This window comes from Pimephales promelas, chromosome 16 (assembly GCF_988280905.1).
Source record: "Pimephales promelas chromosome 16, fPimPro1.hap1.1, whole genome shotgun sequence".
Lineage (NCBI taxonomy): Eukaryota > Metazoa > Chordata > Actinopteri > Cypriniformes > Leuciscidae > Pimephales > Pimephales promelas.
Window position 1 is genome coordinate 15985748 of NC_142784.1, and position 21976 is coordinate 16007723.

The 21976-nt window shown below is 39.0% G+C and overlaps 1 protein-coding gene across 5 annotated transcripts in view; it reads left to right on the top strand.

Annotated features, from left to right (window-relative positions):
• agfg1a (ArfGAP with FG repeats 1a) overlaps window positions 1-21976 on the top strand; it is a 28024-nt gene that overhangs the window by 5401 nt on the left and 647 nt on the right. Inside the window, exons 2-14 of one of the 5 annotated variants that reach the window (XM_039669341.2) lie at window positions 9609-9702; window positions 12655-12770; window positions 13069-13231; window positions 14440-14599; window positions 15188-15307; window positions 16013-16084; window positions 18294-18479; window positions 18655-18814; window positions 18898-18977; window positions 19061-19165; window positions 19651-19698; window positions 20647-20796; window positions 20932-21017. In XM_039669341.2, coding sequence (XP_039525275.2) covers window positions 9609-9702; window positions 12655-12770; window positions 13069-13231; window positions 14440-14599; window positions 15188-15307; window positions 16013-16084; window positions 18294-18479; window positions 18655-18814; window positions 18898-18977; window positions 19061-19165; window positions 19651-19698; window positions 20647-20796; window positions 20932-21017 — 1540 coding nt within the window. The remainder of the gene's footprint in view (window positions 1-9608; window positions 9703-12654; window positions 12771-13068; window positions 13232-14439; window positions 14600-15187; window positions 15308-16012; window positions 16085-18293; window positions 18480-18654; window positions 18815-18897; window positions 18978-19060; window positions 19166-19650; window positions 19699-20646; window positions 20797-20931; window positions 21018-21976) is intronic. The other 4 variants (XM_039669342.2, XM_089121086.1, XM_039669344.2 and 1 more) reach the window with 4 other exon arrangements.

Consider the following 21976-nt stretch of genomic DNA (forward strand, 5'->3'; position numbering starts at 1 on the left):
GCCTTGCCCGGATTCATAACTGTGCCACCAATTCCCAGTTTTAACCCTGAATAATTGATTCAATGATTAACGTACTCTTGGAGGCCTTATGTTAAGATGAACTTTATACATGAATATAGATCTTAAATATTTCATCTATATACACTCACCTAAAGGATTATTAGGAACACCATACTAATACTGTATTTGACCCCCTTTCGCCTCCAAACTGCCTTCAGAGTTCTACGTGGCATTGATTCAACAAGGTGCTGAAAGCATTCTTTAGTGTTGGCCCATATTGATAGGATAGCATCTTGCAGTTGATGGAGATTTGTGGGATGCAGATCCAGGGCATGAAGCTCCCGTTCCACCACATCCCAAATATGCTCTATTGGGTTGAGATCTGGTGACTGTGGGGGCCATTTTAGTACAGTGAACCCATTGTCATGTTCAAGAAACCAATCTGAAATGATTCAAGCTTTGTGACATGGTGCATTATCCTGCTGGAAGTAGCCATCAGAGGATGGGTACATGGTGCCCATAAAGGGATGGACATGGTCAGAAACAATGCTCCGGTAGGCCGTGGCATTTAAACGATGCCAAATTGGCACTAAGGGGCCTAAAGTGTGCCAAGAAAACATCCCCCACACCATTATACCACCACCACCAGCCTGCACAGTGGTAACAAGGCATGATGGATCCATGTTCAAATTCTGACTCTACCATCTGAATGTCTCAACAGAAATCGAGACTCATCAGACCAGGCAACATTTTTCTAGTCTTCAACTGTCCAATTTTGATGAGCTCTTGCAAATTGTAGCCTCTTTTTCCTATTTGTAGTGGAGATGAGTGGTAGCCGGTGGGGTCTTCTGCTGTTGTAGCCCATCCGCCTCAAGGTTGTGCGTGTTGTGGCTTCACAAATGCTTTGCCGCATACCTCGGTTGTAACGAGTGGTTATTTCAGTCAAAGTTGCTCGTCTATCCGCTTGAATCAGTCGGCCCATTCTCCTCTGACCTCTAGCATCAACAAGACATTTTCGCCCACAGGACTGCCGCATACTGGATGTTTTCCCTTTTCACACCATTCTTTGTAAACCCTAGAAATGGTTGTGCGTGAAAATTCCAGTAATTGAGCAGATTGTGAAATACTCAGACCGGCCCGTCTGGCACCAACAACCATGCCACGCTCAAAATTGCTTAAATCACCTTTCTTTCCCATTCTGACATTCAGTTTGGAGTTCAGGAGATTGTCTTGACCAGGACCACACCCCTAAATGCGTTGAAGCAACTGCCATGTGATTGGTTGGTTAGATGATTGCATTAATGAGAAATTGATCAGGTGTTCCTAATAATCGTTTAGGTGAGTGATGAAGACATCAGATGCAAAAGCCTCTAAGTGCTATCTGAAATTTTCTTTTAAAATTAGCATTTTTATCAAGCTCCTAAATTTAAGTTCAGTAATTTCACTTTAATGACAATTAATAGGTAATTGTCATTGCCATTAAAGTGAAATAACTGAAAATAAACTTATAAGCTTGATAAAAATGATCATTCTAGAATGAAAAGTGCATAAATGCAGTTACGGTGCATGTACATCTTGCTAATCAGTCTGTAATCTTGGTCTGAATAAAAGGTGTTTGAGGATGGTACTCTTGTCATTGCTCGAGGATCTTGCTGCGCCTGTGACATCATGTTTGCTGAGAAGGACAAATGGAAAGGGTGTGTGTGGAAAGCCCTTGTATGGACATTGTTTGGATGTGTTTTATGCAAGTTACTAACAAACTGTCGCTCATTTAAAATACTCCAAATTCATTGACGTTAAAACAAGGTTAAGAACAAATTCATGTGCTTACGCATTTTGTGAGAAGTTCTCCTGTGTGTACACATACAAAATAATCCACCACGTAATAATTAGTGAATGAAATCTGGTGTTTTTCAAATCTCTGTAATGTATCAATCGATGTGGGATATTAAATATGCAAATAGAAAACTTTTTTCATTTAACACACATCTAACACTCACTTAAGGTACTTTTTAAAAACACTAATAATATTGTTAAATATAATTAAAGTGATTGGATTTTTCAGTGTTTAGTTTTTATTCCCACAAAATTGAATACATTTTTTTCATATTGACCATCTATAGGTTATTTGCCATAAAAACATGAAAAAAATGATTTTAATTCTGAACATTCATTTTTATTTTGTTTTATATCCTAACCCTAAATATTCCACTTCAGCACATTGTTTGTACAGCCTTGCCTCGTTATCAATTCTATGATTTTATTGAGGTCTGTGTTTGTGATTGATAATATCATGTAGTGATTCTGCAGCATATCCTCTCACCTGATCTGAACTTTAATCACACTCTAGTCTGCACATTTATAATCGCTCTGGCCATTATCTGTGCTAGTACATGTGACTGTATTGAGTGAACATGTATGTTTCTTAAACAGGAAGTGTATGTCAAGTATTCACCGCATCAGCAACATGTGATCTGCATGTGCACAGGAAGTGGAAACAGGAGGACAGGAAGCACACATTGTCCTCTCGCTTCAGAGCCTGTCAGTGGTTGTGTGTGTGTGTGTGTGTGTGTAAGAAGGCCATTGCTCCACTCACACTTTTCAGACATTCACTTAATTTGATGGTTCAATCAAATCACAGTAGGATAGAAATCTATGATATAGGCTAGATTTTTTTGTGGCTTAAAATATTGTTCTTATCATTATTTAACTTGGGGGGAATTCCAGTAAATTAAAAACAAAATCTATATAGACCAGAACTCACCATATACTGTGTAATATCAGCCATTGATCACCCTTCTCTCAAGATATCCGGACCAGCATCATTGAGAAAAGCCATCAGCTGCCCATTAATTGAACTGTGATTTTTTTTTTCTTCTTCTATAAACCTCCGAATAGAAACAGATCTTTTGGTGAGGAGTGTTACCTTACCTGAGTAGAGATTGGATGAGGTCACTCTCCCAGCAAACACTTCACTGTTAGGTTTATGACGGGGAGAGTTACTGGGTAAACCCATTCCAGCACAGGGTGGATCCGTCTGTCTCTCTCTTACTCAATTCCTCTGTATTTCTCAATTTATCTCTCACCTTCTCACTCTCTCTTACCCACATACTCTTTCTTTGTCTTACTTTATTCTCTCTATCTTGTTTCTATCTTGTCTCTATTTTAGTCACACGCTATTGTTTAGGCATGTGACATTTCCTTTTAGCTGGTTTGCCTCTTTAACTTTAGCTTTTTACCATTGCTTCATAAAAAATGTAATGAAAGCTTTTTCTTTTTTATTAAGGAAGCTTTTTTTTATGTTAAGCAGTAATTGTTTCATAAAAGCGATAAGGCAATCAAGGGCATTCTGTATTATGTCATGGCTAAGATTTGTCTTTCAGGTATTGGCTAAGTATTTGTTAACATTTGAAGTGAGTTGTGCAATGTCACGGTCTGATGAATAGTTTGTGCGTTTCATACGTTTGGGATCGGTAGGATTTTTAAAAAGTTTTTATTTGATCAAAAATAAAGTAACTGTTTTTTATTAAAAGTAAATCTTTTAAAATGTCTGTATTTTCAGTGCAACAAATCAAAAGAACAGCATTTATTTGAAATGGAAATCTATTGTTGTGTTATAAATGTCTTAACTGTTATTTTTTTAATCATTTTTAGTGTGTCAACTATAGTCATAATTTCCTTCAAAAAAAAAATCTTTTTTTTTTGTCCCCAAACTTTTAAAGGGTTTTATTACCTTTCAGCAGACGTGTGTGTGTGTGGGTTTGTTGATGGCTTTCATTGATGCATGTGTTCAGAGAAAGTTTCAACATTTTATCTGGCAGTGATTTCTTAAGAGGAACTGACGTATTGCAAACCCACACGCTGACAGACCTCATAAACGTACATGTTTCTCTTTCTCTCTTTTTGCCGTACATTATCACTGTGAGGAGACTGGCCTCTAACCCAGTTTTTGACCCATTTTCCCCGAGCCCATCATCCACCTGCTCAGAGCATCATCACACGCACAACCCCGATACAACCAATCACACAAGCCCATCACGCTCTCAATACTGAAACCAGATGCAGCATCTGCAGGCTCCTCCGGCGTGTGAAGTTGATGCCAGAGCTTCTCACCACCATCTGAAATGGCTTTCTCACACGCTACTCTAAAAGGTTAAGTGTTGGCCTTGGGCACTGTTTGCTAACTTTCCATCTCAAACATTAAAACAAAACATTGGCGCTCTTTTGAACGCTGCTTTTGTGTGGCAGCACTTTAGTCAAATAAAAACCCTCTGAATAAGTTCACGTAACCCAATACACGTGGGATCAGACTGTGTTTCCCGTCGTGTTTCTGTGAGTATGTGTGTCAGGGTCATTCATTAGGCAATACTATGTTGTCCTGATGATTTGGTGAAAATTGTTTTGTGTAATTTCTCAAAGACTGGCTGTGATTCATATGTTATTGGAAAGCCGCCTCTGCAAGCGCTGCCCCTAAGATGACATCCTAATGATGCTCTCGTGTTTGGCCAGTCGCTGATGTTCTGCTACTTGTATATGTCGAGGGGGAAGTGTGTCATCCTTTTGCCTGATGAAATGAGGACCTCCTTTTTATAGAAATGCAGGCTGAATAACCAGAGACTGTTCGCTCACTTTGAGGTTGATCCCATTTCAGTGCAGCAAGTTCAAGGGATGTTACTCTGTCGTAATCTTGAATCAAAATCACTTCCTCTCTTCCACTGACTTCTGATCTCTGATGACGTGTTTACTGGCGCGAGGGCAACCTGTCACTCACACCAGTAGCACACCATGATGATCCAATCAATGCCCGATGGACAAAATGAAGGCCCGGCCCTACATTTTTAATTTTTTTTCTTTCTTGTTCAAGAAGCTGTTTCACTCGGACATATCTCACAATATGGAAGAAAAGACTACCATTTATAAAGACTTCATGCCAACTTTAACAATGGTGTGAATATAAAATATGAGCATTTTAAATATAAGGCATATGTTTTGATTCTCTGTTTGTATTCTGTGTGTACTGGCCAATTTTAGCTTGTGACCATGACCAGCAAAGCATTTTCTTCTATAGAACACAAAATGGGCTGAGTGTACCCTTGTTTTGAGAGCTACACAATCAGGGGGCCCAGGGCCCATTAGGCAAGGGTTCTCAAGTGGTTTGGCCTTGGCACCCACATTTTCCCATGGTCATCAAGTCGCGACCCACTTTTGTAAAATATATAGGCTATATTACAATACATTTGTTTGAAAAAAACAACAAAGCAAATTTATTTCATCAAAAAATTCACATGCACTACATCCCCTTTTACTTAACGTACACATTGTACGAATACGACATGATAATAATCTGATGAATATAAAGCCCCTTTCACACAGGGCGTTGATCCCGGGAAATTGCCAGAACGCCTTCTGTGTGAACGCAAACACGACCCGGGATTGATACCGGCATCGATGTAGTAACATTGCAGGAATCAGTCCCGGAACGCGCGCTGTGTGAACAACAGCGAGGACCAATGCCGTAAGGGGTGTGTCATAGTGATGACGCTCGTGCCAGCGCGCGACTATGTTGCTCTTAGAAGAACGTTTGTGTTCGTCATCAACAAAGAAAGGACGAACAAATCTGCAAATTGGAACGAAGCAGAGACCAGAGACCTCACTATCCGTGCTGAAGCTGAGATCGTTCACCAGCTTTGTGGAACGGTATGCGCGTGTATATGTTTTCAACGCGTACGTTACACGTCTCATCCTGACGTCATGTGTCTTTCCGGGATCTTTACGGGTTGTGTGCGAACGCACTCACAGATCTCGGCAAATCACTGGCAGTGTGAATGAATCGAAATCAAACAATCCCGGGACAAATGCTGGGTCACATTATCCGTGTATTTTACGGAATCTCTGTGTAAAAGTGGCTTAGATGTAAGCTAAAATCATACTTCATATTTTAATTTGTTCCCTTAACAACTGCATTTTTTATAAATGGGGGGGGGGTCTTTAAATGTTATTTTGAAGTCAAAAAGGTTGAGAACCATTGTTCATGTTTCACGCACAATAGTGTATGATTTCAGAAGACTTGAAATACAGTGCAAAAGATATAGTATAGATCACTTTTATGTAGCTGTTGTCCTTTTAGGAGCTCTACCACATCCGTCTAACTAATGGAAATAATACCTATTCATAGTACATTTGCATAAATTCAAAGGTTATACTATGAGGCTGCTGGAGAATTATTACTGGTGCGATGATTGGAGACAGTTGGATGTTTGTTGAAGCCGAATGGTTCTTGGTGGACACGGTTACAGAACCCCAACCCCGTGCCAATGGCCCGCAGCAGATCGTGTGAATAATTTAGCACCTGGTCTAATCTTACCAAGGCCTTTCTGTTCATGCCCTTCAGAATTTATCTCTAAATGCCTCATGTCACCATAAGAGGAAGGATACACATATATAATAGAGGAAGTTACAGGTGACGTCCCCACTCCCAGAATTGGGAATTTTTTTGAAGGGAATTTACCAGCGCACTTGCATTCACACTTGAAACAACCGGCGATTGTTAGAGCAGAAGTGCTGTGTTGGCGTGTTTGGATTTGCCTTATGGGGGTTTCGAGGGGCTGCGTTTGTGTGAATGGTGTTTTGAACATCTGTTGCAGCTCAGGTGTCAGATGAACTGTCACCCGTTTCAGCACAGAGGGACGGCGGAGTAGCTTTAAATGTCTTTTCCATACTTGCACATACTAAACGGTCTTTCCCATTCCACTGGCATAGAAACAGGTGCATGTGAGTGTTTCTTAGAGAAATAGTCAACCCAAAAATTAGTGTGTTTCACGAAAGAGAGGAAATCATGAGGTTTAGTAAATTACTTTTCAGTATTGTGTGAACTGTTTCATTTAAAGGTGCTCTAAGCGATGTTGGGGGACATCACTTCTTGTTGACGTTCGAAGTATAGAGCATCATAGTCCAGCCCACAGCCCGGGAGAGATTTGAGTAAATTTCCCATTCATTTCTCCCATTGACGTTTTGGAAAATCCGTATCTGAAGAGTTTTAGAGCGTGTTTGAGGATAATCAGCTACGGCTGAACTCATAAGCATATACAACATATCATTTCGAGTGAAAAAACAAAGAAAAAATCCCAAAAAAAATCAAGGGTACAAGCCTGTGTACATATTTTCATTTCCGAGTGAAGGAACGACTCATCCCATAAACCACCGCGCCTCACTGAAGTCGACTGAAGCCACAAACGCAAAAGAGCCTTTTGAGCGACTTCCAAATCTGACGACGGGCACGTGAACTTTTTCCTCCAGTGAATTTTATACAGTGAATGTGCAATCATTTTATACTCCCTTCCAGTGCACGCGCACTAACCCCCACCCCTTAATCATTCTTGTCGGTTATTGGCTGGAACACTTTGTTTCGTGGTGCGGGTTGAACCAGTTTGTTTTTGTTGCCGTTTGTGGAGCCTGGGGTGTCTACAGGGGCCAGGTTTTATTTTACAGTGTGTTCAGGGGACGGGCAGCTAGAAGATGTGAGCAGTGAGGAGACGTTTGCTGTATGTGACAAAAAAATGTTTCAGCCTAATAAACGTGTGACATCGCTTAGAGCACCTTTAACTACCTAAGTGAACTTCCTGTTGGTTATTATCTTCAAATGGCATCATTAGATGAAAGAGAAAGGATGAGATCAGGGGGTGGAAATAACAAAACGGATGCGCAAGAGAATCAGAGGCAGCATGTCCTCTAGTAGACACACACTTATCCCTAGAGAGCGAATCTGAGAACGATAACAGGGTAAATACAGGAAGGAAACTGGCTTTCTAATGGGCAGCCCTTACACATGTTTACATTGCTCTTGGGCATTCAGAGATCAAGTGTTCAAAGATCATCATGACGCTGTGGAATAAACACACATGCACAGACTGATTCAAAGATGCATTGAATCATCACGTGGTCATCCAGTTGTCTTCAGTTCCTCGTGATCTTGAACTTCTTTATTTGGAAAGAAAATTGACATTTGAAGTTGATTAACTTAACCAAACACATCCTAAATGAGATACATTAAGTGTGTATGTGTATATTACATCTCATTTAGGATGCGTTTGGTTAAGTTAATTTATATTTACACACACACAAAATAAACATAATGTTGCAAGACTTGCAACTTACAATTGCATAAAAGGCTGCGAAAGCACAAGCAAACTTAATTTGTGCTAGTCAGAATGTGTAACTCCTGTTGTGGATGCGCTCTTCCTATAACATCAATTAATAACAATTAAATCGAAAGATATCATGACATTTTATTCGAATCCACATACGAACGTGACTATGCTAGTCATGATTGAAGGTGTAACTGTTGTGGATGCGCTCTTCCCATAGCAACACATGGGCGCACATATTCACAACATTCTTTTACAATAGTGTTCGCATTATAATATTATGTAGCCTTAATGACAGATTTGCGCTGCACATTGAAAATAACTGTATTTTCCTTTTGGAAGTGATTCCGATTATATTTCTAGCAATTCAAAACCATCATGGGATCTGAAGTTTCTCAGCTGAAATGAACATATATAATATGACACCGATATCCCGGACGATATATCATGCATCCCTAGTTTTCACAAAACTGTGAAAGCTTTCACAACTGTTGTTGTTTTCAACGTTGAATTACAGTGGGACAGTGTACAAAATAAAGATTTTATGAAATATTTACACAAATTTCGGTTTCATTAACAAGCTACAAAGTATGATGGGAAAGCCTTCGCCTCATTAAATGGCTAAATATGCATTGTAGTTGTACACAAAAAACTTAAACTTAATTCCCATAACCCATGTCGATTAGTTTCCATCAATTTTTTTTTTTTAATCAACACTCTGCCAACTCAAAGTCTAAATTCAAAGATAATTTAGAGTTTCCTAGAGTTTCCCGTTTACGTCCGCTCATAGGGTGCTTTCGCACTGGGCTCGTTTGCTGCGTTCCGAGCGTGATTCTGCATGATGGGAAACCAAACGCGGCTCAATATATTGTGTTTTTTATTCATTTTGTGCTGTTATGCACAGCTGACTGTGTATGTGTCACATAAGGGGGCTTTCTGCTGCTTGCAAATGGACTCTTTTGAGTAGACTGTGGATTCTCATTAATTTGGAGCCCTGCTTCCACGCGATATGCACAAATACACTGCAGGCTCATTCGAGTGCAACTGAACTCAGAGCGCTCCTCCAGGTAGGCTCGGGTTCGGTAACGTTACCCCAGTGCGAACCAGGGTCTGCATGACCATGTTAGCGAATTTTCATGCGAACCGTACCCCGTTCCGAACGAAACTGCCAGTGTGAAAGCCCCCAATGCGCTCATCACGATGTGATTTGAAGGCAGCATTAGCTCACCACTCTCTCTCTACACTATCAGTCTCTTCCACCCCCTCATACACCCGTTCTCTCCGCACGGACTTGGCGAGGTGCCGAGCAGTCTGAATTTGTCCTTGTCCTAGATCTGTGTGTAATAAGCAGGTTTGTAATGAAGAGTTACAGTGAGAGGGAGCAGGAAATCTAATTCACACTACAAGAGATTTGCAACACTATCCTTTAATTAACCTGTTACCCTTTTTTCCTCTCCTTTTTAGACGAGGCCTGAATCCCCCCCACAGAGTGAAGTCTATTTCCATGACGACTTTCACGCTACAGGAAATTGAATTTCTACAGAAGCATGGAAATGAGGTAATTGATGACGGCATAGTCAAAGTGCAGTGACACAGTGATTGTGTCGTCATCTCTGTGGACTGTTTGTGCTGATATCTGGACTCCACTGAGTTGAGCATTTACGAGGTCACAGTCGAATGTTAATGATAGGATAAATAGTGGAAATTTCTGGAATTTCTTTTCTTGGCAACGCCCTTACATCAATAAAATTGAGTCAGTTGTTCTAAAAATAGAGTAGCCCTGTAAATATGTGTGTGTGTGTGTGTGTGTTTCTCTAAGAGCTTCTTCTGAACCACAATGATTTGACAACTTTTCATCTCCCCCTTCCTTTTCTCTACATTCCTGGGATTTTTCCCAGGTCTCGTGAGGCCTGATTAACGAGGATGAGCTGGAAATGATGTTGCGTGCCGAGGAGACTCTTATTTGAGCGCTCTGTGTTTTATTACGCACACGCTTTAATCTGCCACTTAAACCATGATGAACTTCAGGATGATCTGTGCATGCGTGTGCACACTTTTTGTTTCATGAAGTTGTTTTATGTGGGTCCAATAATGCGAACCAGTGCGATCGGACAGCGGGTTTGGTGTCTCACTGCATCTGTCAGTCTGTACTTCTAATTTGGTTTTCGATGATGGGGGCATGTCACGCAAAGTTGAAGTTGGCAGATCTTCAGTAATTTGTCTAGCTTACTGAGTGACCGATGCATTTGAGTGCGCACACTACCTTTTTTGAACAACGCAAGAAACTCTACCATTCAAAATTTGGGGGTCAGTAAGAAATAGGCAGCGGCTATATATCCTATTTACGCTATTAAAAAGGTAGCAGTTCTTTGCAATAACTGCAAATAGTTGTTAGATGCTATCAGTGATGGGCAGTAACGCGTTAGAAGTAATCTGATTACTTTTTTCAAGTAACGACGTCAACGAGTAAAGTAAGGGATTACAATTGTAAAAACAGTAATTAGATTGCGGTTACTTCCCCGTAAACAGTCTGCGTTACTGCATTAGTTAACCATGATTTTGTTTACTGAGACTGCTCGTGACATGAGTCATGCGTGAATAACAATGATGTATGAGCGCCGCGACATCAGTGAGAGACGACTAGAGCGCGGGAGAGAGCTGCAGAGCTCCCAACTCTCACATGCCACACCCCCGATTTCTCACGCTGAGTGTCAACCCAGTTGGTCAAATGCCTGAAAGATGAGTTTATGTATAAATCTAACTGTTGAGCCACAATAACAGTGTAAATGGTTATATTTATTAAAAATGATTAAATTGATGCCGCCTTATTTGAACTATATGCCCTTCCTAAACGACACTTTATTTCCTCTTTTCAATTATTTTCTTCATTTTCATTGAAAAGAAATGCCTTTCCAATCTGATATGTGATGGGAAAAGGGAGAAGAACGAGTTTGGCAAAAGGCAGACTCTAATTTGGGTCGATCGCGTCAAAAGCTATTTTTCGAGTACGCCATACTCGTTTTTAATCTTGTGTGGCCCAGCCAGGCATTGGTAGGCTGAGTTAGTGTAAAATGCCTTTGCCAACAAGACAGGCTATTTACACTTATTTAAAAAAAACACAATATTTTTTCCAGAGTGTCTATTATTTACATTGAGTATCTCATGTTCACCAAGGTTGAATTCTAACAAAAAAATAATAGTTATATTGTGAAATATTATAATTTAAATAACTTTTTTCTGTTTTAATACATTTTAAAATATAATTTATTTTATAGTCATGTAATTTTCAGCATCATCACTCCAGTCTACAGTAAATATCATATTGGTTGATATTGGATATTTAATGTTGCATGTTCTTCTATTTTTACGTTTAGATTACATTTTCTGTCATCTAACACTGACTTAAAGGTATTTAAAAATATTAATAATTTAATCAGTAATCTTCAGTCAGTCTCAAAATTAATCTTCATTATTCACACTGTATACAATTGCAATGCCTAAATTCCCTTGTAGCATAAAAAACTTTATTTACTTTTTGTTTTGTCAGAAGTTTGACCATTATTTATTGATTATTGGCCAAAACATGAAAGTAATTATCGCTTTAGTGATTCCTAATCTGACAGTAAACATTTTTCCCAAAAATGCACACTATTTTTGATAGTATTAAGTACATAATGATGTGTACTTTGAAGTGGGCAGTTTAGTTAGTATGCCTTTCTGAAGCGTTGAAGGCAGATGCACTGATTCCTGGGTCGGTTTTAGCTTTAATCTCATGGATGAGCCCAACATGGCCTCTCTTGGACCAGAACAACGAGTTCATGCAAACACTGAAAGTTTTAATACATTCATTTTTTAGGGTCATAGAAAACTTCCTTGAGTGTCTGTAGGGCTTCTCATCAGACTCAAGTGATAATGTGTCTTCACTCTGCTGTTACTATATATAATTAACAAGCTGCTAGCACTGTTTTTAATGGTGTGTGTGTGTGTGTGTGTGTGTGTGTGTGTGTGTGTGTGTGTGTGTGTGTGTGTGTGTGTGTGTGTGTGTTTTTTTACACACGCAAATGTGTGTCTGCATTGATTATATCTAAATGGAGGCAGTGTCTTCACTGCTGTGAAAGCCTTTACACACACACACACATAGCACGTGCTGCCTTACGCTCTGCCTTTTAATTTATCAGTTGTGATATCTGAGTATGTGTGCATTTGACTCCTAAGAGAGTATATTTAAGTGTTTTTTCAAATGACACCTTAAGATATTTGTTATTTAGTGCATGTATTCAAAGCAAGACTTTCCTTAGTATGAATGCCTGCATTGTTTTTCACACATGTGAGGCATTGAGAAAGAGATCCTGAAGAATCTTTCTGCTTCTCTGTCTTCTAATAAACTAATAAACTGAGAATTGATGGGACCAGGTTTCTTTAAAAACCCTTTTTCATGTTTTTTGACATGAATGAATCTCTGTCTTACATGTTATTTGAATGTCTGATGACCTTTTTCATGCGTTTGCAGGCATGTAAACCGATATGGCTCGGCCTTTATGACGACAGAAACATGGCCATCCCAGACTTCAGAGAACCTCAGAAAGTCAAAGAGTTTCTTCAGGACAAATACGAAAAGAAGCGATGGTGAGGAAAAGCACAGGCTGAAATGTTTATTATTATGTTTGGGGTATCATGTACAGTCAGTCATCATTACTGCAAAATGTATTATCCCACTTATTTCATGACTGCACACCAAATAAATTAAGTTGTATATAAAAAATATGAATACAGCACTTGATTTGAGTCTTGATTTGCACTTTATTGCAAGTGATGTGTCATATTAATTATTAGTATTTTCCCAGTGTTTATAAGATTGGTATTTTTCTTGTTTTCATAAAGATCAAATAAACGCATCATGGTGTATGTGTGCTCTTTCTCTCAGGTATGTTCCTCCAGAGCAGGCTAAGACTGTGGCGTCGGTTCATGCGTCTATCTCTGGCTCGTCTGCTAGCAGCACCAGCAGCACTCCAGAGGTCCGACCCCTCAAAACATTACTGGAGGAATCCGTACCCAGTTTACACTTCAGCAAAAACACACCCAGCCAGGTAACACAATGAAATATATGCAACTGGGTTTTGTTTTTTGTTATGTAATGTTTTGTTTTCAATGTTTAGTGCTTTCACACTAGCACGTTTGGTGCACATCTAGGTTCGGTTCCCGTCAGAGTTTGGTTTATTTGTTTAATGTAAGCGTTGTTTTCCGTACTCTGGTGCGGAAAACTCAAACCTACCAAGTCAAACCTACCAAACCAAGTCCGCATGAAAAGGGGGTCTGGAGTTCAGCTCGTGTGAACTCTGGTACGGTTCACTGCTGATATGAATGCAGTCGTACTCTGTTGATGACGTGTGATTCGATAAATCTGTGTGTTTGTGTGTGTTCTCGCTCACTTTCCTGATAAGCGTGTCTGATGCACTGCAAGCCGAGAGGATATGGAATACTGTCCACAGAATACACGTCTCCCGACTTATTTTCTCCGAAAATGCGACTCCCGCATTATTTTGAACATTCACAGTAGAAAAATGCAAGTGCCATTTGAAATCAAAAAACAAAATGTACAAGTGAGGTGAGCAACTCTATGCATTTTTCCGCCTTCTCTTGCGTCATTGTTAGAGGGGTAAACAGCTCCTGTTTCACAATGCAAACGTGCCAATTTGATTGTGAACACAATCCCAGCGGGGGCAGGGGAGGGGGCAATTGAACTCTGGTTCGAACCAGGTAATCGAATCCCTAATACTTTTATTCAGCAAGGATGTATTAAATTGATCAAAAATTGATGATTACTAAATAATCAATTTTTTTGTATTTTTTTTTATATTTTTATAAAAGATTTTTTTATATTTTATATTTTTATAAAAGATTTATATTTTAATGTCTTTCGATTTATTAAAGAAACCTCACAGAAAGTATCATGGTTTCCATAAACAATATTCAGCAGCAAAACCGTGTTCATCATTGATGATAATAATAATAATAATACATTTTTCTTGAGCATAAAATCTGAATATTAGAATGAATGATAAAATGTAAATTCAGCTTTGCAGCATAGGAATAAATAACATTTTAAAATGTATAATACCTCTCAATATTACTGTTTTTCTGTATTTTCGATCAAATAAATGCAGCTTTAGTGAGCTTAAGAAACTTATTTAAAAACCTTACCGATCCCAAATTATATTTGTGGTTAAGATGATATCAATATTGACCATCTTTACTTTCTTAATGTGAGTTTCTGGTCTTATTTTCCCCCTCTCAGTCTCCGGTTGTGTCGCGTGCTCAGCTGGCCCAGCAACAGTATCAGGACAGGAAGTTCGATCTGCTCAGCGAACTAGGTGGCGACATTTTTGCAGGTCCGCAGTCGCAGTCCACAGGCAACGCAAACTTTGCCAACTTTGCACATTTCAACAGTCATTCAGGTAAGAACAAACTCGCACTGCAACCAACCATCCATTTAAAAAGCGGTACTTTAAGGTTCAAGACAACTCTTAGGGGGATGTGGTCTGGTTTCCCATCATGCCGTACTAGACTTATTGACCGTGTTGCCACGGTCACAAAAACCATAAAACCACGAATCCTTTCTGGCGTCTCTTGAGAGTAATGGTCTTAAGTTTTATCAGTTAATGACAGTAACCAGGTCCAGAGGTCTGTATGGCTGGATTGTGAGCCAGCGCTTCTGGGTAGAGGTTTTCTGTTCATTTCATGCATGCGTGTCATTTCTTTATTTGTGTCATGTGTCAGTGGGTTTGTGTGATTCAACATTGTATCATTCCACTTTACATCAGAGTGTTTAATGTCTACATATACAACCAGTGTTTAAGTCAGCTAAATTTACACAAATGTATTTTTGATTTCTGACTTTGATTTCAGTCAGATTTCCTGACTGAAAAAGAAACTAAATTGACTTAAACACTGGACACGTTCATCCCATAGTTTCATTCCTGTTTCTCTATTATTCCTCATCCCATTTTCTGTTTTGTGTGTTTGTTTGTGGTGGACCCCAACAGCGCAGAATGCTAATGCTAATGCAGACTTTGCCAATTTTGATGCGTTCAAATGTTCTGCTGCTCCGACCACAGCAGCGTTTCCATCGGCTCCACAGGACTCATTTCAGCCCACACAACCAGGTATAACACAAGCTCACAGCCAGGCAAATGAACATCCATTCACCCCCCTTTTAGAAATGACTCCTTGTCCAAGTTGTGCTGTGTTAACTTAGAAATGTGATTTTAAAAGTCTTTCTGTTTGTCTTTTTTTATTTCATTGCTGATTGTTTACATTGTCGCTTCTCAACCATTCCTTCTTTTTATCAGTGTTTTAATTATACATTTAATTCTCTCTAATAAAAGAAATATATTTTTTATTAATCTGTCATTTCAGTTCCTCACTTTCAGCTTGGCTGATTTTTCTTCTGTTTTGTTCAGCAGGAATGCATTAAATTGATCAAAATATAACAGTGACGACATTGGTAATGTCACAAAAGACATTTTCTATTTCAAATAAATGCTGTTCTTTTGAACTTTCTATTCTTCAAATAATTATAAAAATGTATCACAGTTTCCACAAAAAATATTGAGCAGCTCAACCTTTTTCAGCATATTAGAATGATTTCTGAAGGATATAATGTATTAGAATACAAGATTTATTTTAAATTGTAACAAATTGAATAATGTTACTGTATTTGATCAAATAAATGCAGCCTGTGTGAGCTTTAGTCTTCTTTCAACATTAAAAATGACCCCAAACTTTTAATAATTTCTATTACTTTTACTTTTTCTTTCCTGCTTTTCATACCCGTGCTGTCATTCACTCATTTCCTGTGCGTACATCAGTGTACAACAGTCTCCCATTTAGTCGCAGTGTGGGCGAGTTTACCTCATCGCTGCCTCCACTGGCCATGCACAGTAAGTCACAGCTTGTGTGTGTGTGTGTGTGTGTGTGTGTGTGTCTTGTGCACACACTCTGTTCATTTGCTGTTTAAAGTGGCTTTCCTGACACTATCTTGCAGTGGTGTGAATGAAATCCGGCTCAGTGGTTCATGTAGGTTGTCTACAAACCGAAAGGTTGGTGGTTCAATCCCCGGTTCCACCTGATCAAGTGTCGAGGTGTCCATGAGCAAGACACCTAACCCCAGCTGCTCCCGACGAGCTGGATGGCGCCTTGCATGGCTGACACCGCCGTCGGTGTATGAGGCCACGTTTACACAAAGCCGGGTATTTAGAGAAACTAATATTTTCCCCCTCTTTCTGTTTTCAATACATCGTTCACACACCTGCATAAATAAATACACCATCGAGCGCCATCATATCTATGCCAAACCTACGGGCGGCAGTGTAGGGAGAAGGATAAAGCCATGCAAGCCATAACGGACAAGAGAGAACCTAAAACGCCGTTTCTCTCAGTTCACACGACAATACATAAAGAGCGTTTTCAGAAATCTCCACTTTGGCCGGATTTTTTAGAAATAATCTTTTTCTGTGATAACTGGGTTATCTGTAAGGGGTACATAAGTGTCGGTCGCCATCTTGAAAGTACATTAGCCAAAGAGGGACATACATACCCGTTAATTCAAGCTTCGCCTTTCGCGTTTTCGTTTAAGTTAACACTCATGGACGAGGTCGAACTGGAAGCCATGTTAATCTTGGACTACATTGGCCACCGTAGGAGTTAAAACTAAATCGGAATTGAGAGGAACAGAAACTAATATTCACTGGATGGTCATATACCTTTTCACCTCAAGATGGGGGTAAAAATCACACAGTGTCGCTTTAAGTCTCCCCAACTACTGTCCTAGTAACTGTCCAAATTTGCACTCACATTTATGCTAACAACTTTTGAACCATAAAGGCTAGGAAAAAACTCCTTTGCTTTGACTTTTTCGAACTCCTCCCAGGCCGTTACTTCGATATTCATAAATATTGGACCAGATCATTTTCAGACTATGCCTGCAAAAAGGTACGGGCAAACGATTTCAACAAAGAGAACGCCAAAATAAATTAGGCTATATTTCCGCAACTTGATGTGTGTTTTGGCTACCATGACCCGAGGCCACCTCCACCGTTTCGGCACAGTGCCACTTAGTGGTCAGGAGATATGGAAAATTTCTCTTTTTGCTTATAACTTCTGAACAGTTTGTCCAAAAGTCGCAAAAATGGTCTTTTTAGATTCGGTGCAGCATTTCAAGTATCTCTTATTGGCCATTTTGGATTTTATCATTATATTCTATATTTTATGAACGCATTGGCATATTGTTGTGAAACTCTTTGTGTCTTCGGCACCATGCTCTGACAGTACTCAAAGTTTTGTGGCAGCACCTCCTTGTGGTCAAAAATGCTGATACCTTTTGAATAAATTACCCTATTAAAGTGGTCTTGGATATAGATTCCTTTGATCATGCAGAGAACATAGATACCAATTTTTGCATAGTTTGCCAAACTTCCTGTCTGCCATTTTTGATTTTCTTTCAAAACCTACTTTTTCCAGCTCCTCCTAGACCGTGTCCGATTTTCACCAAACTCTAGTCAGATTATCTTCAGACTGTGCTGACAGAAAGTTATAGTTTTTGTGTACTGCAGCAACAAAGTTGAGGCATGAAGCCAAAATGACTCTGAGACTGTATCTCTGCAATGCTTTGGCATGTTGACACTAAAAATGTGTCAATGTGTCTTTTCACCTTACTCTGACCACACCACATGAAACTGGTCACAGTGCCACCTATTGGTCGAAAGTAATAAACCATAAAATCAAATAACTAGTGACTGTATTCATGATTTTTCAGGCATTTTGCCTAAAATCATCTTAAAACATCTTTAATTGCTCATTGTTGTAGTTGGTCTGACACTCCCAGCCATGATGGCATGACTTATCGCGTGTTCTTTGTGCTTGGCCCTGATAATTGCTGCTTGCAGCTATATTTATATATTATAATTCATACTTAAATGATTATAGTGTAAATAATTAATAATTAATTTGAGTTTCGTTGTTTTTAGCTGAGTTTACTGTTCGGTTAAAAAAAAACACAGGGTCTCCCCAAAACAAAACGTGTGAAATGGACTTTCTGTGGAAATGGATTTTCTCTCCCTCTGTTGCTCATCTTTTCGCTTCCTTCCTCAGGTAGCTCATCAGGACTTGGCAATCCCAACTTTGCCAACTTCGATAACTTCCCCAAATCGTGCAGTGCTGACTTTGCCTCGTTCAGCTCCACCCAGAGTAACTCTGTGGAAGCGGTCAGTGTCCCTGCGGATCGATACGCAGCCCTGGCCAACCTCGACAACGTATTCAGCAGCAAACCTGAACAAGGTGCATTTTCACACACTCTTTACAGCTCATGTCGATCTAGGCTTGATATAAACATTTGAGCATGACTCATTTTTCTAAATATTTGAAACGCACAACTTTCCATATAATGTATTCGAGTCCTGTGCATTAATGTGTGCTGGGGTTTTAAGAAAACAGTTTCTGTCTCCATCCAAAGGTCCGAGCTCGGCCCCTCCATCGGCAGGCGTGGGTCCGCCCCCTCCACAGGCAGCTCTGTTTGGCGGCGACCGCTACGCTGCGCTAGCTGAACTGGACACAGTCTTTTGCACCTCAGCGCCAAATGCGAGCGGCTACAACACTGCCACCACAACGCAAGGGTGAGACCATAAAGAGACGTCTCTGTTCCCCTTATCGTCTTTTTCTCGGTCGAACTCGGTTGAACTCTCTTTCTCTCATTCAGGGCTATGTTTGGATCCTCTACAGCCGTTGCTCCGGCTCAAGCACAACAGGGTTTACCCAGCATGCTTCAGGGTTTTGCAGGTAAACGTCTCTCAGATCTATTGGAGATTTCCATTCTGCCGCCTTCATCGCCACTCCTACATCTCGACTGCGTTTTCTAACAGGCCCTCCGACGAATCCATTCGTCGCTCCCGGGGCTCCGCAGGCCACTAACCCATTTCAGACCAATGGGAGAGGAGCAGCACCAGGAGTGGGCGTGGCCACAGCAGGTATAGGCGTAGCATACATACAAAATTTAAACAAGTCGATCGGTTTAACCCCGCGTTTATTCGCAGAAAATCTTCTCTGAATTCACAGCAGGCTTTGTCCTCGGTTTCGGAAGAGTTTAAGACACGAGAAGCAGCCCTTGTTTTGTGTCTCATTATTTATTTAACACACCAGAGGGCTTTGTGAAGATTTTTAAGTGGGTCAGATACGCCCAGTCTCCATGCTAGGAGCTAACAGCTTGAGAGCGCTCTCACACGCTAGATACAAAGGCAGAGATTTCTATATCCCTGCGGCGGATAAATGTTGAGTGTGTGTGTGTATGTGTGATCCAGAGAGAGAAAGAAAAAAGGCAGGAAGGAAAGGCGTCTAGTTAAATGTGAATAAGGTGGAGAGTATATATAATATAGGCCAAAAATGAGAAAACAAAAAAAGCAAGTGCGCTGCGACTGATGGTTTTGTTTGGCTGTGTTCTTGACATGCTGTTCAGACATGATAGGACCCCTGCAGGGTCAGGCTTACCCTGCGGCTCACTTTGGTATGTTCATCTCTTTCTTTCTCTCATTTTATCCATTATTTCTCTTCCTTTTCTGGGGCTTAGCCATGACATAGACTAGCAGGATAATATAAACATAATTGACCACAATTATGTGGTCATCCTGACCTTCGGACCCCATTAAAGAAAGGTGTGCTTGTGTTGTCCAAGGCGGATGAACCCCAGATAATGTTTTGTCGTATTATCCTTTGCAGTGATATCTCATGTCTTCAGCTGTCACAGAAAATTGACCAAATGCATAATATACGTTCAGTAGGCAATTAAAAATGGTTTTAATATCAAATGAAGTGGCATCTGAAAACAGAGCTTTTCTCAGAACTAGCTTTTGTTCTTATAAACTTGACTTCAAAATCAAAAATAACTTAATTGGGGGCTGTCGTCTTTTACAGTGTCCAGTCTTCAGTGTCACATGATCCTGTCACTTTTGATCAATTTCAATTTAGTATGTGTTTATATATTATAAACTGTTGGTTGTTGTTCTCTGAGGGTTGTGTATTGTTTCTGTCCTCATGTCTTGTCATCTGCTCTACCGATTCAGCGCCACAGATTTCTGTACTCGGGACAAAAATAGTCAACATGACCCTATTTACTGTTCTTGTTTTGAACGATTCATCAGTGCATGTCACTTGAATGTCTTCTATATTTAAAATTAAAATGTAGTAATTTGCTCTACCTCTTAAACATTTCACTTTTCTGAGTGGAGAGTTGGAAAAACCATTAAGCTCTGTGTCTTAATTTAGTTTGTATGTTTTTTCCATTTCAAATCCACTGGTAAATAATATTAGGTTAATTCATATAGCTGTTATTTTTAAAGATTTTGTTGAGCTCCAAACTTGATGTCAGTGCATCTCATGAACTGGCTAAAAGGAAACTGCATTGAAAGTCACATGTGTGTATGCAAGTCAAACTGAGACTCTTTTCGTCCCGTAGCCTCTTTCGGTCCGCCGTCCATGAGCATGCCCACTGGTTTTGGAAACGCTGCTGCATACAACCTTCCCACCAGCTTCAGTGGAAACTTCCAGCAAGCGTTTCCTGGACAGCCGTTTGCCCAGCCGCACGCGTATCCCCAACAACACAACGGTAGGGGGCGGGGCTGAGGAAATATTTTAATGCTTTACAATTCAGTCTGCTGAATGTTTCAGCTGTACTTCATCTATAAAGATTTTCACATGTTCACATTTTTTAGTCACATATTTGTTTTATTTGTTTTGTTAGGAGGTTTTGCTGCGTTTGGTCAGGGTAAGGGCGCTCCATTTGGACAGAACGTGACGGCACCTGGAGTAACCAACAATCCCTTCCTGGTGAGTTAAAGAACTCATGTTTTGTAAGATTGTAATGTATGTTTTGTAAGATTGTAATGTTTGTTTTTCTATCAATAATGTTTTATAATTATATTTTTTTTATAAAGTCCAATATTCCAAATGTTAATTTAAGTCTAATTTATTTTACAATCTACATATTTAAAATAAAATCTTTTATTTTTAGTTATTTTTTATATATATAAATACAGACACATATGTATATATTTAAGAAAAATGTGTTATTCATATATAAACTATTTATATATAATATAGATTATGTATTTATGTGCAAATAATTCTTAAATATATACATGCATGCATATGTATTTATGCATACAAAATAATTATACACAGCACACACACATATATTATGTAAACCCACTTTTATTTTGGATGTGATTATTCGCAATTAATCTTTGCACAGCCCTAATTTATATATAATTTTACATTTATTAATTTGCATTTCATTCCAAATAGTCATTTGTCTCTTATTTTTCTTTCTTTTTTTTTTACTTGTTTATTTTATATAGTCTTTTATGAAATTTACATCATCACAAATGTTTATTTGAGTCTCTTTTATTTATTTATTTAGAAAATATTTAATTTTGAAGCTATAACTGTTATTTAGAATGAATTAAAATATATAATTATAATATATAGAGTATTAATTATAATTCATCATTAAGTTTACATTTCTTAATTTGACTAATTTCTATGTATTTATTTGCTTATTTTGTAAAAAAAAAAAAATTATTAAATCTACATTTAATTCCTAATGTTTATTTGAGTCTTTAATTATTTATTCATCTTACAAAAAAACATCATTTTGAAGTTAAATGTATTAATTCATAATTGTTATACATTTATAATTAATAGTTTTACATTTTAATTAATAATTTTAAGTCTACACTTTATTCGAAATGTAATTTTAAGTCTCTTATTTTGATCTATTCTGTATT